This window comes from Haemaphysalis longicornis, unplaced genomic scaffold (assembly GCF_048455015.1).
Source record: "Haemaphysalis longicornis isolate Haplotype H1 unplaced genomic scaffold, Haemaphysalis longicornis Haplotype H1 scaffold_1, whole genome shotgun sequence".
Taxonomy (NCBI): Eukaryota; Metazoa; Arthropoda; class Arachnida; order Ixodida; family Ixodidae; genus Haemaphysalis; species Haemaphysalis longicornis.
In genome coordinates this window covers 4,851,615-4,867,381 of record NW_027526203.1, presented here as the reverse complement: position 1 = coordinate 4,867,381, position 15,767 = coordinate 4,851,615, and the positions used below count along the sequence as shown (strand labels likewise).

Here is a 15,767-nt window from a genome sequence, read left to right as displayed (position 1 = left end):
GCGCGCAAGTATTGTGTGAGCGTTGCCACGTCTCGCTCAATTTTAGTGTCACTACATATAAGTCGCGCGCTAAACTGAAATACACGTTGGTTACCTACCCACAGGTGATAAACGACGCAATGCTGTCGACGCCGCCAACACAAACTTCGCCGCCAACACAAACTCTATACGCCTCGAGATTCGCGATCGCTGCGCCGCCTGCCGCCGCTTCTCCGCGGCGTTGACGGGATTTGCGCTGCGTGGCTGATAGGTGGTCATGCAGTGTTTTGGTTCTCTTTCGCTTCTCTTTGCCTTTCCGCGCACTAAACAACTTGTTATGGTGACGTCTGTAAGCTAAGTCAACGTTTAGGGCACTTAAAGAAACAGCTGAGTCTTGGTAGAGCGCTCTAACGCCAACAAGAGCTACCCGGCGAGGCACTTCTGCGCGCTTCTTGGCCGCTCTTGCGGGCGTCGGCGACGGCAGCAGCATATCATCGCTGTCACCTTCGAACACGTCAGCACAAGTGAATTCTATTTATTGTCGCCTCGTTTAGACCTGATATTGGCACTGTAAGAGGTTGGTTCGTTTTGCAGCGCCGACAACAAATGCGGCTTTGCTTCGAATATGTACGTCGTAGAAAAATATGTTTCGGGGATGTGATAACCCAATAGCTGACAAAAACTTGTGCCTTTTATGGGAATATAAGCCACACGAAAATGTTAAGTACACTTAAAGGCTGTGCATTGTCAGATATGTGCCCACTCATGCCTTTTAGTAAGAACCGAGGTATGTGTTAATGAAACCACGGGAAAATGAATAGTCTGCAAGTCAGGAATAAATGGAATAGTCGTACGGGAATTAAAAAAAATAAAAAAAAACCAAGTGCAGCCTCTGAAATGCTAAAGACGTTTGTTTGAGCAAGATCACCAGACCAACTAGATGCGAAATTCACTATTTCGCTAGACATGGGGGTTGAGGAGGAGGACGCTCAATTATCGTTGTTTACAAATGCGGAGTGAAATCAACGAATGAACGTTTTAGTAATCACACGCACAAGCTGCGTGTTTACTTTTTGTTTGTTTTTCGCCTTCAACGAACGGCTGATCACTCGGTGGATGCATTTTTTGAAGAATACAGCTGTTCACAAGCCATACAAGGTGTCGTTGGAAGAGTTGATTGATTGCAGGGTTTAACGCGCCGACGCAACGGAGACGATGAGGCACGCCGTAGTGGTGGGCTCCGGATTAATTTTGACCACCTGGAGATCTTTCACGTGCGCCGAAATCTCGTACACACGGGCTCGTTGGAAGAGTGTCGTATTAGATATATCTGATTTCGGTTTATGCTAGATTCTGCAGTCTCCCTGTGTCATATGACGATGTTTCGAAGAAGAGTTTGGTTACGGACGCGGATTACTCTATAAGCCCATCTTCGCGCTTCTTGTGGAGGATAAATGTAACAGATGAATATTTGCGAGTGCTCACCTCGGGACAAGACGATACAGCATTAAATTTGTCGTCGTGTGCTGACTCCGGAGTGTAATTTTGCATTATCCATCGTACTTCTTTGGTACAATGTTTGTTAAATTTATGCCGCATTGGTTTGTTCATGGTACTGATCAATATCTGATATGTAATATTGGCAGGCGTAACTTGCGTTCTGTTAGGTATGAGTGCTCCGCTAGATTTTGCAAGTGCACAAAGTCGATTTACATCACAGTGTGTATGGCCGCAACATGACCATCGGAGGAAACACTGCTTACGGAGACACTGCCACTAAATTTCAGGGCAGCGGAATTGCAATCAGCTGCATGTAAATGCTGGCTTCGGGACGCCGGCCTGTGACACACGCCCGGCGCTCATATAGATCTCAGTAAGATCGCGTCATAAACGTTTCTACTCTCGTGAACACACCACGCTTGCAAACAGAGTGCCTGCTCCACGTTATTCCGTATTTCGAACGCGGACAAACCGTAAATCGCTGTCTTGAACGAGCCCCAAAAGCAACGGCGACAGGGGGAGCGGGCCGGGGACTCCCGCGCCTGCTTTCGAAACGGGCCGCTAGGGGGATTTCAGTGGCGCCCCTACAGGCCGCGCTCGAGGCGTATAGCCTGTAGCGAACTTGAGGTAGTCAAGTTCAGATCGCAGTCGCGGTTCCGGCGTCAGTTTAGGGGCAATAGATAAAGTGCTTAACGTGAAGCAATGAATGACGGCCTCGCAAGCGCCCGGGGAGGCAGTTGCTCAGCGCGTGCATCCGAGTTGTACACGTTTTGCACGCACGAGCATCTGAGCTGGAGACTGCACACACGCACCACGCACTGCGCAAGTCAGGCACAAGGGCCTCGCTACTTCCTAGAGCACTTAAAGGAAATCGAAACCAAATCTGAACTGAACTTTTTTTTTCGCTAAGTAGAGCTTAGTTACACTGAAAGTTTTTTAACGAGTTAGTTTTATTTACTGAGGCAATTATTTTTAACTATTGTGCTTCAGTTCTTTGTTTTAGTTAAATAGTTAAGGAACAACTTTTTAGCGGGCTGAATACGATTGCTCTGGCAACCATGGGAATCGTATCATGTCAGCGCCCACGATTCGTATGGTCTCGCTGCTCGCTTTACTCCCATAGAGCGATTAGACTCGCCGACAACGTACACTGGGAAAGAGGTAAAGAAGAGGATCAAGTCTTACTAAACAAGATACAAGGTGCCATCACGTACAGTACGCCGAAGAAGATGCCCTCAAAGTACTCGCACTGAAGAAGTTACAGTTCGGAAGCAAAGTGTGCGAAGTTACAACCTACATGGCCGCACCACAAGACTGCGGTGGAGGAGTGGTGCACGGCATCGACCGACGCATCACCGAGGAAGAATTGGGGTGGGGTGGGCCTCTCTCACCCAACTAACCCGTCCGGTCTCGGACTGCATACGATGGGCATATCGAAGTCGGTGATTATCACATTCGGCGTCTCCTTGGCCCCTAGGTAGGTGTGGATTCTGGGATCGTCCATACAATGCTTCCTATATCGCAAGAAACATGAAGTCTGCTTCAAGTGCGGAGAAGTGGGCCACCGGTCCGACGTCTGTAACAACGAACCCTCCGAGAAATGTAGAAAATGTGTGAGCCCACCGACCCCGACCGGCGAAGACGACCAAGCCAAAGTGTCAACTGTGCGGGAAGGATCATAGCACGGGGTACAGAAGAAGCAAAGCTCTCTATCGTAGCCCGTACTTAATTAAGAAGAGGCAATGGGAGCGTAAGCTGGACGAGCAAGCAAGAAGAAAAAGCAAGGAAGGAAGAAGAAGGAGATAACGGAAAACAACGGCGACGCAATGGGCCATCAACAAGAAAGGACACGCCGCGGAGAAGTCGTCAAGACCAAAGCCGGGACCGCGGACGAAGCAAACCATGGAAGCTCAGCAAGTGGAGAAGCAGGTCGGTTTCCTTTCCTCGGCTACCATCGTTGAGGAACGAGGCACCAAATAATACAACAAACTCGTACAGTGCCAGTGTTGGTGCCCCTGAGACGCTGAAGCACAGCACAACAAAGGTAGGCGGGGGAAGTGGGGTCACCCAGGATGCAAACGGTGTAATCATAAACGAGCTACAGGGGCAGAAAAGATCACAGAAGGAGCTAGGCCTAATTAGGGAATTAGGAGAGGAAAATGTATGGTTTCTAACGGAGCAACTAAATGGCCATGCAGAAACAGATAGAAGAAATTAAGTCCTCCTAAGAATCGAGGCCAGTAGACGGAGAGTCGATGCAGAGAGTCGATGCAGCAACCAGAACTCAAGCATAGCCTTTGTAAGCTGGAAGAATACGAAACTATATAGGTTCATTACGTTAGAACGAGCTCTCGTAGCACTGCATTAAGATTTTGAATAGAATTGAGGGCAGAGTCGTTGAACTGGAGAAATGTGCAGATCGACTGCAAAAATCGCAAAGTAGAAAATTAAAGTGCCTGAGGAATCAGGACATTATTAGACTTGATGGATCGTAGGCCACGTCCTCATCTCCTAGTCTGGCAGTGGAATTGTAGAGGCTACGGCAGCAAATGTGCGGTCTTACAAACTTTCCTCGACAACGGCGGTTACCGTCCGGAAATAATTCGATACAAGAATGGGGGGAAAATTCTAAATTGGCAGGATACAATGCATACCCGGGTGCCGGCAACGACACTTGGGTAACCACTTTCGTTAGAAGAAACGTAACGGTCATGCAGCACGAGACCGGGAACACCAAGATGGATAACTGATTAACTGAACTCATTCTGCGAAAACGTGGCAACAAGAGCTCATTCCTACTAAACGACAGTTCGCCCAAACAAAGGAAATGTGATTTTTAAGGCCTGTTCCTTAGAGTCAAAAGGCTTGCTAATGGTGCTCCCCTCTAGTTGTGGGAGACTTTAATCATACGCATGCAGCTTGGGGGTATAGGCGACCCTCTGCCAAGGGCAGGATACAGAACGAAGAGATTCAGCAGCATGACCTGCTGCTCATCACCGGTCCCACGAACCCCACACGGCAGTGCAACAGTGTGTCGGTGGACACACGACCAGATCTCAACCTCACGTGGGGGGGGGGGGGGGTGGAGACCTGGGACAGAGACCACAAAATCAGGGATAGTTGTGAGCAATTGTCCTACACATGAGTAATAATGTTTGGGTTCAAATAACCCCAATGTTATATTCTTGCTGAAAATGTTAACAAATATGAAGTATGGTACCAGATTTAGTAGCTAGGGAATATTTTGCCTGTATATATCAAGCTGTCATTGAAGAATTCTTTTAACTTTTGGCCAAGAGGTTGAATCGCGTGACAGAGAGTTGTCCAGTTGTACAGATTGGATATTATGTACATAAACTTACCAGGCGGCGACCCCTGCAGTTACCATCTACAGCGGGACTTGATATAAAGTTGCAATAATAAATTATCATTACGTCAGACACAGAGACAGACAGACAGACACCGACAGGCCAAAATTTTCGCGCTTAAGTAGCCGAAGAAATACTATCGTCTTTGAAACCAGCTGCAAAGAAACGCTGCGGCCACTGTTCCGCATGCTGCGAACATTGCCCAGTCGTCTCCCTGGCCACTTCCGCCGGCCCCCAAAATAAAAGAAAAACACAAAGACGAAAAGTGGCGAGCGCGCGAGAAGCTAAAGAGGAAGTTCCCGCCGCGAGAAAGGGACACAACAGCAGGCAGTCCGTCGGTACGTCTATTTTCGTTAAAGGAGCCATGAAGAGAAAACAAAAGTTTGTTTTATTCGAAAGATTAGGTGTTTCATAGTACCCTAAGCGCTTTCCCGGAAGCAAATGATGCTTTATTCACTGAGAAATAAGTTGCTAAATTGCACTCCTCCCGCTAAATTGCACATTTCGTGACGTGAACAATGGCGTCATACGAGCCGGTCCATGAAACACATACTTAGTATGTCGACTCCATATAGCACCCACACGCGGGAATCAAACAGGAACCGGAACTCGTGCCGAAACCCAGACGGCGGCCATTTTAAAAATACTAGTAAAACCTAGTGCACCCGCAGCTTTAGTCATGGAATCGCCTGATCGGGAGAACAAAACTCGCCGAGAAGCTCGGGCTTGCATTTAACAACCTCACACCACTTGAACGCTCAATGCTTCTAAGTGCACGAGCGGCAGGAGTTGTGGGATACGCGGATGGACCGGAAAGCGACCATTCCGCGATAGCCACAACAGACGAACGCCCCGCCGTCGGCAGCGCTGCCTCGTCAGCCCCGTTGCGACGGACGAATACAGACTGGTACGTATGTGCCGTATTTTTATTACGGTTAATAATAGTTCAATTTCAGCAGCAGTATCGCTTATGCCAGTTGGCCGGTGTCGTGTATGGAAAGCCGTTCGCGCGAGTTCTCTGCTTCGACCAGAAAGATACGAGCGTCAATGCGCGGTGTGTACGGCATTTTTCCCCCAAGGTCAGAGTGCTTTCACGGCGATTTCACGAAGTCGGCGACGAGCGCCAGCATGTCCCAGGAGTGAGCTAACGTAAGGGTCCCTGCCGTAAACACTTTCTCGGAAATGAAGCGAGCACACTCGTACTTCCTTTAGCTCTCTTTCTCCTCCGTTTGCAAAGTTCACAAAACGTAGCCACTTGCCTCGCCGAGGTTCGTCGTTGGGCAGCACATGAAAGGAGATCTCCTCACCGGCGGGGATGTCGCACTCCCTCGACGATTTGGCCGTACTATTGGGCACTTCAAAACGTAGCAACGAAATTTCACTGTAAAGTACTCGAACAAACTGAAGTTTTCAGTGGTTGTAAACTGGAAACGAGCTCCTAACAATAGCAGCAAGCCAACACCATTCCGAAACTGCGACGACTGTCACTATCTCGTCCCTCCTTGCTGTTCCTTATTCCCCTCGTTTCTATTTTTACCTTTGCTGGTGCGATATGACGGCCAACCTCCTGTGAAGGGATTACGATACCAAGCAAGGTCGCGGCTGTGCGTGCTGGGACGGTTCGTTGGCCCCGAAGAGCCTCGAACCCGAAAATTCGTCTGCGCGACGGTGGCGACGGCGAGATGTCGAGTTCGGCTGGCGGTAGTTTTGTACGCATTGGCGCACACGCTTGCGTGTTTATTCGGAACTTCAACCGTTTACTCCACCGTTCTTAGTGTCATAAAAAAAATGTGCAGTATGTTTAACGGGCATATAGCTCACTATGCAAACTGGTAAGCCCTGCCTATTGCGTTTGCTTTTGCCGGCCTCCGCCAATCGCAGAGCTGGTGGGTCGCATGGTCATTCCCTTTTTTCCTAATTATGTAGCTTATTTGAGCGAAGTTTGTGTTAAAAGTGGTGTCAGTATGGTTCTAACGAGGCAATCTTTCGAATGAACCAAACTTGTGTTTTCTCTTCATGGCTTCTTTAAGAGCCCGGGCAAAACCCACGCGTGTCTGCCTTTAACCACTTATTTTTGTATGCGCGCGTGTGTGTAGCCTGTGTGTGGAAAGGGGGGGGGGGTGTTGAGCGGCTATGGCTCGCTGTCGACGGCCGCAGTGCACCCAGTGGCTGCAGGTGCTTGGCTGCCGTTACAGCCCTGTCCAACTGCTCTGTCGCGCTTTGTGTACTCAACGACAAAGTTCGCAGATGCGTTTTTAGGAGGAGTGACAGCTTGCATTGACCTCACTGTAGTTGCCGTGCTGGTGCGTTGGTTGCACACTGGAAATCTGCGACTCTTACCTCGAGGAGCGCTGATGAAGCTAACAACGATCGATAGAGAAGTGTGGTGATGTCGTTATGGGCAAGCCACATATTTTACCAGACGTTCGAAGACTCCAGCCTAAGCGAAAATCCCGGCGTCTGGCGTTGGCGTTGATCATAAAAACAGCCGCTTCACGAGGCCTTCCACAGTGCGAGCTTAAACTTTCGGCAATAGTTTCTAGCGAGGGGTGGTCGCCCCGCCAGTATATTGCAGATGAAGGCAGGGGAAGAACAACCAGCGAAATTCACCGTCGTCGTCAGCTTCTTCATTACACGGTGGCATAAACGAGAAGCGGCGCATCACGTAGGAGATAGATCAAAACCATTCGAAAGCAAAGCGCTCCTCCGGCGGCAAGGTGCGAGAGATCTTCGACAATGCTAGGGGATACAAGGCGTCGCACGCGTCCAGCTGGCATTATGCTGACCTATACACAACCCACAAACGTGTCCAGGTGTACTGGGATGTTTTATTTTCATTGGAGCGGAAATTTCCACCGCCACGCCTGCACGGTGGCGCTATATGTTCACTTGTGAATTGCACTGCACGAGACCATAGTCCTATCGAATCTGAGGAATATGTTTTAAAACGGGAGCCTAATAAAACTAGGTGGGTGCATCGGCAAAGTTACCGCTTGAATGCGCGCAGCGGGTTGGTGCGGACAATTTCAGTGGCATCAACCATGCAGTCGATTTGACGCGAATAACGTAAATCAATCGCGACTGTTTAAATGAGCGGTTCGGCTCGCGAAATGACTACACAGCGCGACGTGCGTCTACGGAAGCTGCTGACGACCAAGACAGAGCGACTTCAGTGCACGTAATGCAAACATTGTTAGCAGCCTTCACCACCTCTCCCGTGCAACAGCTTGAACGAAGCAAGCGCAACAAAGCACCCACGCTATGCCAGGCCACGTGTTTGTAAACAAAAAAAAACTGTGTTTGATCCCTCTGTCATAGGAATCGGTGAAACACGAAAGTGAAAGGTGCCTTCACAGGAGCAGTTGAATGTTAAAGGAACCTCCTTCATGTGCGAGGGGTTCGCGAGCCTGACCCCGTCAGACGAAGTGACGCAGACACGCATGAAACAACAACAACAAAAAAAAATAACCGGTTTATTCCGGGACAACAAAACCAAAAATGGCAAGCGCAGAAACAGCAGCTCGAAACACAACGAACGACGCCACAGCGGAGCCTTGTCGCCCCCGTACACGAAGGCGCTGGCATCGAGACGCCAACTGTCGGCGCTCATTAGCGTCATGATGCCCTACTTCGCTTCGCCTGTCCTAGGCGGTCGCGCCATCTGAATGAGTCATAGGGAAGGACATAAAGCGCGTTCGCAGAGGCTCACGTCGCTGCTCCTAGCGCAGTCCGTAGAGCGCCACGTAGGTCACGTTGCGGCGAGAGGGCATGGGCTCGAAACCGGGGGCCGCAGCGTCAATGGGACTTTTTCTGGCGATGTCACTTCCGTGACGGATATGTCGCGACTGAGATCTTGGTGTACCCGAGCATAAAACACTTTCGTGTTAATAACGGCGGCAGTGAACACATGCCTTAGGAGCAGAGCAGCTGCGGCCGCGTTGCCCGCCCGGCCGTCACCCCTCGTTTTTGCCCTTTGCACCGCGCAACCCGTTAGCGAGCGACCGCCGAAAAACGCTAGTACCGCCAAACAGGGGCAGGTAGAGGAGAAAGGCGCAGTTTTCGTTGTCTGATTTTACCATCCTTGAGAGTTACACGGCACAGCGGCACCGCTAAATGTATGCGACTCGTACACGCGCGTCCGGACTCCAGTTCGTGAACAAAACTTTTTTGCACTACTGTACTCACGAGTGCAAGCACACGCAAATGAATTACTCATAAGTATTGCGTACTCATGGGTACTGTGTATTCATGAGTACTGAGTACTCATAGGCATTGTACTCATGAGTACTCATACTGATGAGCACCTTATTACTCTACACATGAGTACTCATATCCTGAGTACTGTAATCATAGTACTATACTGACGAGTACTGCACGTACGTCTGTACTCACTCGTCGTCGTACTCACTTTTAAAATATATGTGTGTACTCACTCATCATTGTACTCACTCGTGCGTATGAGTACAAATGAGTACAAATGAGTGTACTCACGAGTGAGTACGCCGACCTATGAATATTTCTAGGTGGTGAAAATCAATCCGTACCCCTCCATTGCGGCGCGCCTCACAACCGAAGTGTTGCTTTGGGGCGTGAATCTCCACAATCAATTAGCGATGGCGCTAAAATTACAAAACGCCCGTCACCCAATCGGCTGTGACTTGAGAGTGGCGATTGAATCCATGAGCATTCTTTGGTGAGTAACTCTCGAAAAGCATGACACCCCATACTTTCAAAAGAAGGGCATCATTCTCCTCGTTAACGTATACGATCGTTATAATAGTGAAAATGTAAGATCTTGATACCCTTGGAACAGATAAGGAAGACTTGAAAATAGAAAAAGTAAAAATGCGGAACACAATACCCTCCTTAGGTATCTCAGAGATGAACGCATAATTGGTCAATGAAGACATGTTATCGCGGGTTTGCAGGTTGGTTGAGACAGGTTCCCCTAGACAAGCACTATCGAGTGTAGGCGTCAGTCTCAATATAGCATCTTATGTTAGGTTACATGCAGATGATTGCATGGCTCATGGGGTAGTGAAAAATGTGGATGCTTCTTTATAGTTTAACCTCGACCAAATTTTTGTTTGGCTCCCCGAATGGCACATGAACCTAAATTCCGAAAAATTTAGTTACACTCGCTTCATTGGAAATCAGATTAATATTTTTTACAACTATCACCTAGACAATGTTCAAAATAAAAGAGAAAATTATGCAAAATAAGTGGGCGTTTTTTTTCTCTTGTCAGGCTATACATGGAACAAATATGTCAAGTGCATCGCGTTAACAGCTGGACATGACTTTTAAAGGGCCCCTGAGATGGGGGTTTTTGGGGGGGTCGATGGTATCGGAGCACAACGGCTATTTCATGAACTAATCGTGACGTAACAGTGCGCTCTTGATTTAATCAATTTTTTACGAGCGCAAAAACATAAGAAAGCTACAAAAATATATTTTGTGCGTGTGTGCGTTTACACAGTCGCACATATTTGTTTTTTACCGCAGTGTAAAGCACTTACACACCGGGCCAAACCGGGCTTGACGCTCCTCCGTTCTCGGCGGAAGGATACAGTGAGCGCAGGAGCAACGACGCTTGCAGCGTGATCGCTCAGCACTCCGTCTGGTGTAAGAGTAGCATCAGTTTTCTTTGCATTTGCTTTCTTGGACGCTGCACCGGAAAGGATTCTTTGCACCATCTCTGTTTCGAGCGTATACCCTCGACGTTGTTGCAGTTATGAGGTGGTAACGAACGGCGCGCCAAGGGAGCGCCGCGCCGACGACGGACGCGGAGCTCCGCACGCAGCGCTTGGACGACGCCGGGCACTGCTCGTGATCATGAGGCGCACGCTGAAGTGCGCTCACGCGGGCTGAATAAATCAGTTCAAGCCCAAACGCTGTCGCAGCTGATTCTCTGCGCCGGTCGCTACAAGGGGAAGAGCATGCGCATCCCGTAACGACAACTCCTGCCAAAGATTTTCATTCCATTGCTTCCTATCAAGTCATGATCGCAGGAAAGTGTGGTTTGCTGCACCGACCTTCTGAATGAACCTGTTGCCTGGTGTCCTTAGCGCGCTTTACCGTTTACCGTATTAAATGAAGCAAGAGTAGCGGTTTGCCGCTGAAAACGAAAGGATTGCACTCTGCGGTTTCTGCATTCTGGCTCTGCCAAGTAGCGACATCTGACGAATTTGTCTCAAAGCAAATGACACAAAAGTTTGTTGCCCAGAACTGTTCGCTTATGCTTGAAATAGCTTGAATCTTGGACGTTTTAGATTGAACTCTCACAATACAATAATTTTCTTTTAAAATAGCCGTATACTTCTACCGTAGAGCTTAAAAAATAGAAAACATGACTTTGAGGCCGCCATCTAGTGGGAACAATTAGAACCAAGTATTGCATTAACCAGAATTCACGCCTCCGCGAAATATATTGTAATGATTCCGCAGTTACCTATATTACCTTGCCCAACACGATTTTAAAAGCATAAAAGAGCTATGCTAGTTCATAAAGGCATCTGAACTATTGGAAGCGTGAGAGGCTGGAGCAGGGGCGGAGATTTTACTCGCTCATTCTGAAAAAAAATTGTCATTTATCGTGCTCCTGATCATCATTTAGCAAGAATGTAGTAAACAACATCAACTAAGATTGCTTGCATGAAGTGCCGAGCGCAGCGCATTTGCTGTGCCGTAAAGTTCAAGTGAAAAATCAAGTGAAAAGTGAAAAATACGAGATGGGCGAACTTTCGGGTCAGGTGCGAAAAACTACGAAAAGGTGGCCGCACCGCCAACAAAAACTGCGGAGATGTCAAGAAAAAATTTGAGACGGGCGAACTTCCGGGTGAAGCGCGGAAAAGACGAATAAGTGACCGCATGCATTATACACATGAAGAGATGATTCGGGTTTGTTTTGTTCACGCATCGGCGTTAAAGCCATCGATTTTATGGGGTGGGCACGGCTTTCAGTAAATTGAATATTTCACCCGTAAAAGGAGGTGGGCGATGTTTCGGGGGAGGGCGTTCTCTGGGAACTTTACGGTAATCTAATCAAGACGCGAGCGTACATTTCGCCGGCGCAGGGGGCTCGCTACTACAGTCGCTAGAAATTCTAGCCACTGTATTGTTATGTAGCGACGGTAAAAATAAGTTTCCGTTCACGGAAACTCTCGCGCATGCAAGGTCGACTTCCGCAATCACCCGTACCTCATGCACAAAGTCCGTAAGGACTGGAAAGGTAGCTTAAAAAAAAAATAGGGCGTCGTCGTCTCATGTGCGACCCACTCGCTGAAGTAACCATGGTAACGACGACGCTGTAAACCAACGACCGCCGCCGTCAAAAATCGCGGACATTCCGGCGGCCAACCATGAAATGAGTGCTTCGCCTCGGACGAGGTCGGACTATGTCGTCATCGCAAGCCGCCGAGCCAACAAATAGTTCTGTCTCGTCGGGGTAATAACTTTTGTTAGCGTGAGCGAATATGCTTACTATTTTTGGACGTGTTTCTACAAGAACTATAGAGTAGTTTGCTGACACAAACAAAAACACTTTGAAATCCATCTCAGGGCCCCTTTAAGCTTTATAAAATTTCCTTTAAAACATCCCCACATGACGCGAAATACATTATATATTTTTCTAACGTATATTCAATACTCGAGAATGCTTGCTTGGTCTGCCACAAAAATGCCGAAGTTCTGGTAAAAAAATGGTGCTGCTTGCACTATTGGTGCAAGGCTGGATAAAGATCAGAGCTGTGGGTCGGCCTAGCTTCTTCCCACACTTACAGCGGATCCCAGAGGAGAGGAAGCAGAAAGAACAAACACATGAACATGCCTCGTACTGCGAAAGGCTACCCAGGACTGTTACCCTTGACTTTAACGGCCGCCAAGATGTCGTCGCCTCTGACCGAGTCAAGCCCGCTTACGTCGCCTCCCTCCGACCCACCCAGGCCTTCCCCGTTTCAACGACCCTGCCCCGGAGTTCCCAAGCTCAACCGAACAAAAACGCCACGGGGACAACACAGCGGCCTCCGGCTCTACGGGGGGGGACCGGTGCACCACGGTGCCAATACGCCGAAAGCGACGTCGATGAAGGCGGGAGCTCCTAACGTGGTGTAAAAAAAGCACGGAAGCCTGGATGGCGCCGAGCGCTCCTCAGGAGGCGGACGTTCACATGCGCTTGGTATTCTTTCTTGGTAGTTTTTTTTTTTTTTTGCGAACGCCACCGGACCAATTCTCTAACTTAAGCAGCTCTGCTGTTAAAAGCTGGATACAATGCAAAATCTTTTCTTGTGCTTTAGGACCAACTACTAAGGCTGTGACATCGGTTTTATAAATTTAAAGCGCTCTATGTCACGGGACACTATTAAACATTGATGCCCTGTCTAGGCGTTCGTTCTTAAAAGACCGCATGTGAGGAAGTAGCGACTCCTCACGTTTGATACTTCACCCCTTTCCCCCCATGTATACGAGTACGTATCTGAAATGAAAACAGAAAGAAAATCCGAGAATATTCGTGCCGCTTATCTGCATTTGAAGCGTCATTTTTTTACGAACAATTATAAAGTGGGACGCCCTGTCTCAAAATGTTGTTTCGTGGACTTGTGAAATGTTCGTGGCAGCGCTCTGGCAGCCCATGTGCTCACCCGCAGCATGACTGGTAAATGTGCACATCGAGCATGGTGCCCCTGTAATCATCCTATGCACTGCCTTTTTAACAGTTGTGGTTCTTCTTTGTTGCACATTTGTTCCCTCCAAGATTCCCCACTCAGGTATACGATATATATGAAGCAAAATTTAAAAGACCATACGAGAGCACTACGCTTATGTAGTGGCGAGTGCGACCAACAAAAGAAGCGAGGGAGGATAAGCATCCCTGCCACTGTTCACTTCCACTACGCGTTCATCTTATGACCTGCTTCGTTTACTGGTGGACATTTTTGAGGTATCCAGTATTACAAATTGAACAAATCTAATCCAGTTACCCTATTATAGCAGCAGTTCTGTTTAAACGGCTCGTGCTATAGGAGATTCCAACGCAGTTCGAAGTAAATGTGTAAAGCGCATAAACTTAGCACGACACCAGTGCGGCACTCAGTATTCTGTTCGATCCATTACACTTGAGGAGGTGGTTGTGGACGTACCTAGTGCCATCGGTCAATTCGTCAGCGTAAGATTCCCCACATTCTGCTACTCTAAGTGTCTCCAGTGCTATTAAAAGGTGGGGCCAATCGCTAGTCAAAAGCGGGCTCACGGCAGCCCAAGTGACACTGATTCCAACGAGCTCTCGCACCTGGCAGTCATCAACTGGCACCGTGGGACTGTTGTCTTTGAAGGTCATGAGCCCCTCGTCGCGGCCCCGGAAGCGCATCGCGTGCTCGTATCCCTTGGTCCGTTGGCTGTACCACGCGTTCACGTTGTTGCATACCAAGGTGAAGTTCTGGTACGCGCCGCTACTCAGGAGCCCCAGGAAGCGCAGCTGAACGTCACCCACGGTGCTGTAGCGCACCCTGAAGCCGCCCTTCAGCTCGCTGAACCAGGACGAAGCATTGATGCCGTCAGCGCCATCAGAGGAGGGCTTTTCCCACCTGCACGACACAGAGTATTTGCTGTCTAAACAAGGACTGCGAAATTTCGTGAGGGTGTAATAAATAGCCACGGAAGAATTCAATAAAGTCAAGCCAAAATAAACGGGAGTTCTCAACTGACTCCCTTTGAGTCAGTGGCTTTCAATTCGACCAGTACTCCTGATGGCAGCAACGCTATACGGTGGCGTCAAGTATATAGAATACGTGAGATCTGCTGACGTTCGCCATTTAACGAGCGACGTTTTATGCACGATTTCCTCTAACTACGCTATTTCTGCGGTGCACCTGCGGGTCTTGAAGGTTAAGCACTGCCCAAAGTCAATAGTAGCATCTCTGTGGAAGGGCGTTAATAAGAACATTTTTAAGAAACGACACACACGCAACTTTATGCCCACAAGAATCTTTATTTACTGGTCAGAAGGCGCCCTCTTAGTTTCACATGCTCAAAACAGGACTTCTTCATGGGCATTATTCGGCTTCAGCTGGCCGAGCAGAAATGAATTATACCAATAAGAACAAGAACCAAGAAAACACCCCTTATACTCAAGCACCTTACAGACTTCGGCATAAAAATCGTAACGAATAACTCCTCTGGATAGGCCACTTCGTGAAGAGGGTGCATGCATAAAAAAACGACAATTCCCGTGAAGTGCATGTGCGTGTTTGTGTGCCAAGGTGAAGGCACCTTGAGTAATCTTGGTGACGGTATTGGCGACATCGCGGACCCAAACATAAGCTGTATTTACCCAAAGCACCCAAACATAAGCTGTATTCAACCGTGGCGATGTGTTTATAGGTGGAGGGTGATAAACCTCGAACGGTGGCCGTTGGAGCCCAGGTCAAGCTCCGGTGGATGGGCTCCCTGTCTGTTTACCAGGCAGGGAGCTCCGGGACCTCTTCAGCTAATAGGGTAAGGCTGACCAAGAAAGTAACCCGTCCCCTGCTTCTTTTACATGCCTTATGATATCCAAACTTTCTAAATCCAAAGATTGGCCCCCCTAAAAGGGGCCGCACCGAAGTACCCTTTCTTCCGTTGCCAACCACGAGTTTCCCCGAAGCCTGACAGCTATGCTAGGTTTTTGGTGATAGAATCTGTTGACACGCCGACCCCCTTGCCACAAAGTCCATCTTTCTGATCTTCAAATTTCTTGAGGGGATTGTTGGTCAATCCTACAAAGCCAAAAAACTTAGAACCGGAGAAGTTCTTGTCGAAGTCAATAACAAGCAACAAGCTACAAATCTATTGACTCAAACTGGTATCGCAGATCGGGACATCAGGGTCACACCCCACCGCAGCCTTAATAGCTCCAGGGTGTGATGTCCGAGCCAGATATGATGA

The 15,767-nt window shown here is 48.6% G+C and overlaps 1 protein-coding gene across 1 annotated transcript in view; it reads right to left on the bottom strand.

Moving 5' to 3' along the window:
• Window positions 1-15,767, bottom strand: part of LOC144161013 (uncharacterized) — a 270,785-nt gene that overhangs the window by 21,655 nt on the left and 233,363 nt on the right. Inside the window, exon 61 of the mRNA XM_077692158.1 lies at window positions 14,134-14,428. Within this exon, the coding sequence (XP_077548284.1) occupies window positions 14,134-14,428 (295 nt within the window). The remainder of the gene's footprint in view (window positions 1-14,133; window positions 14,429-15,767) is intronic.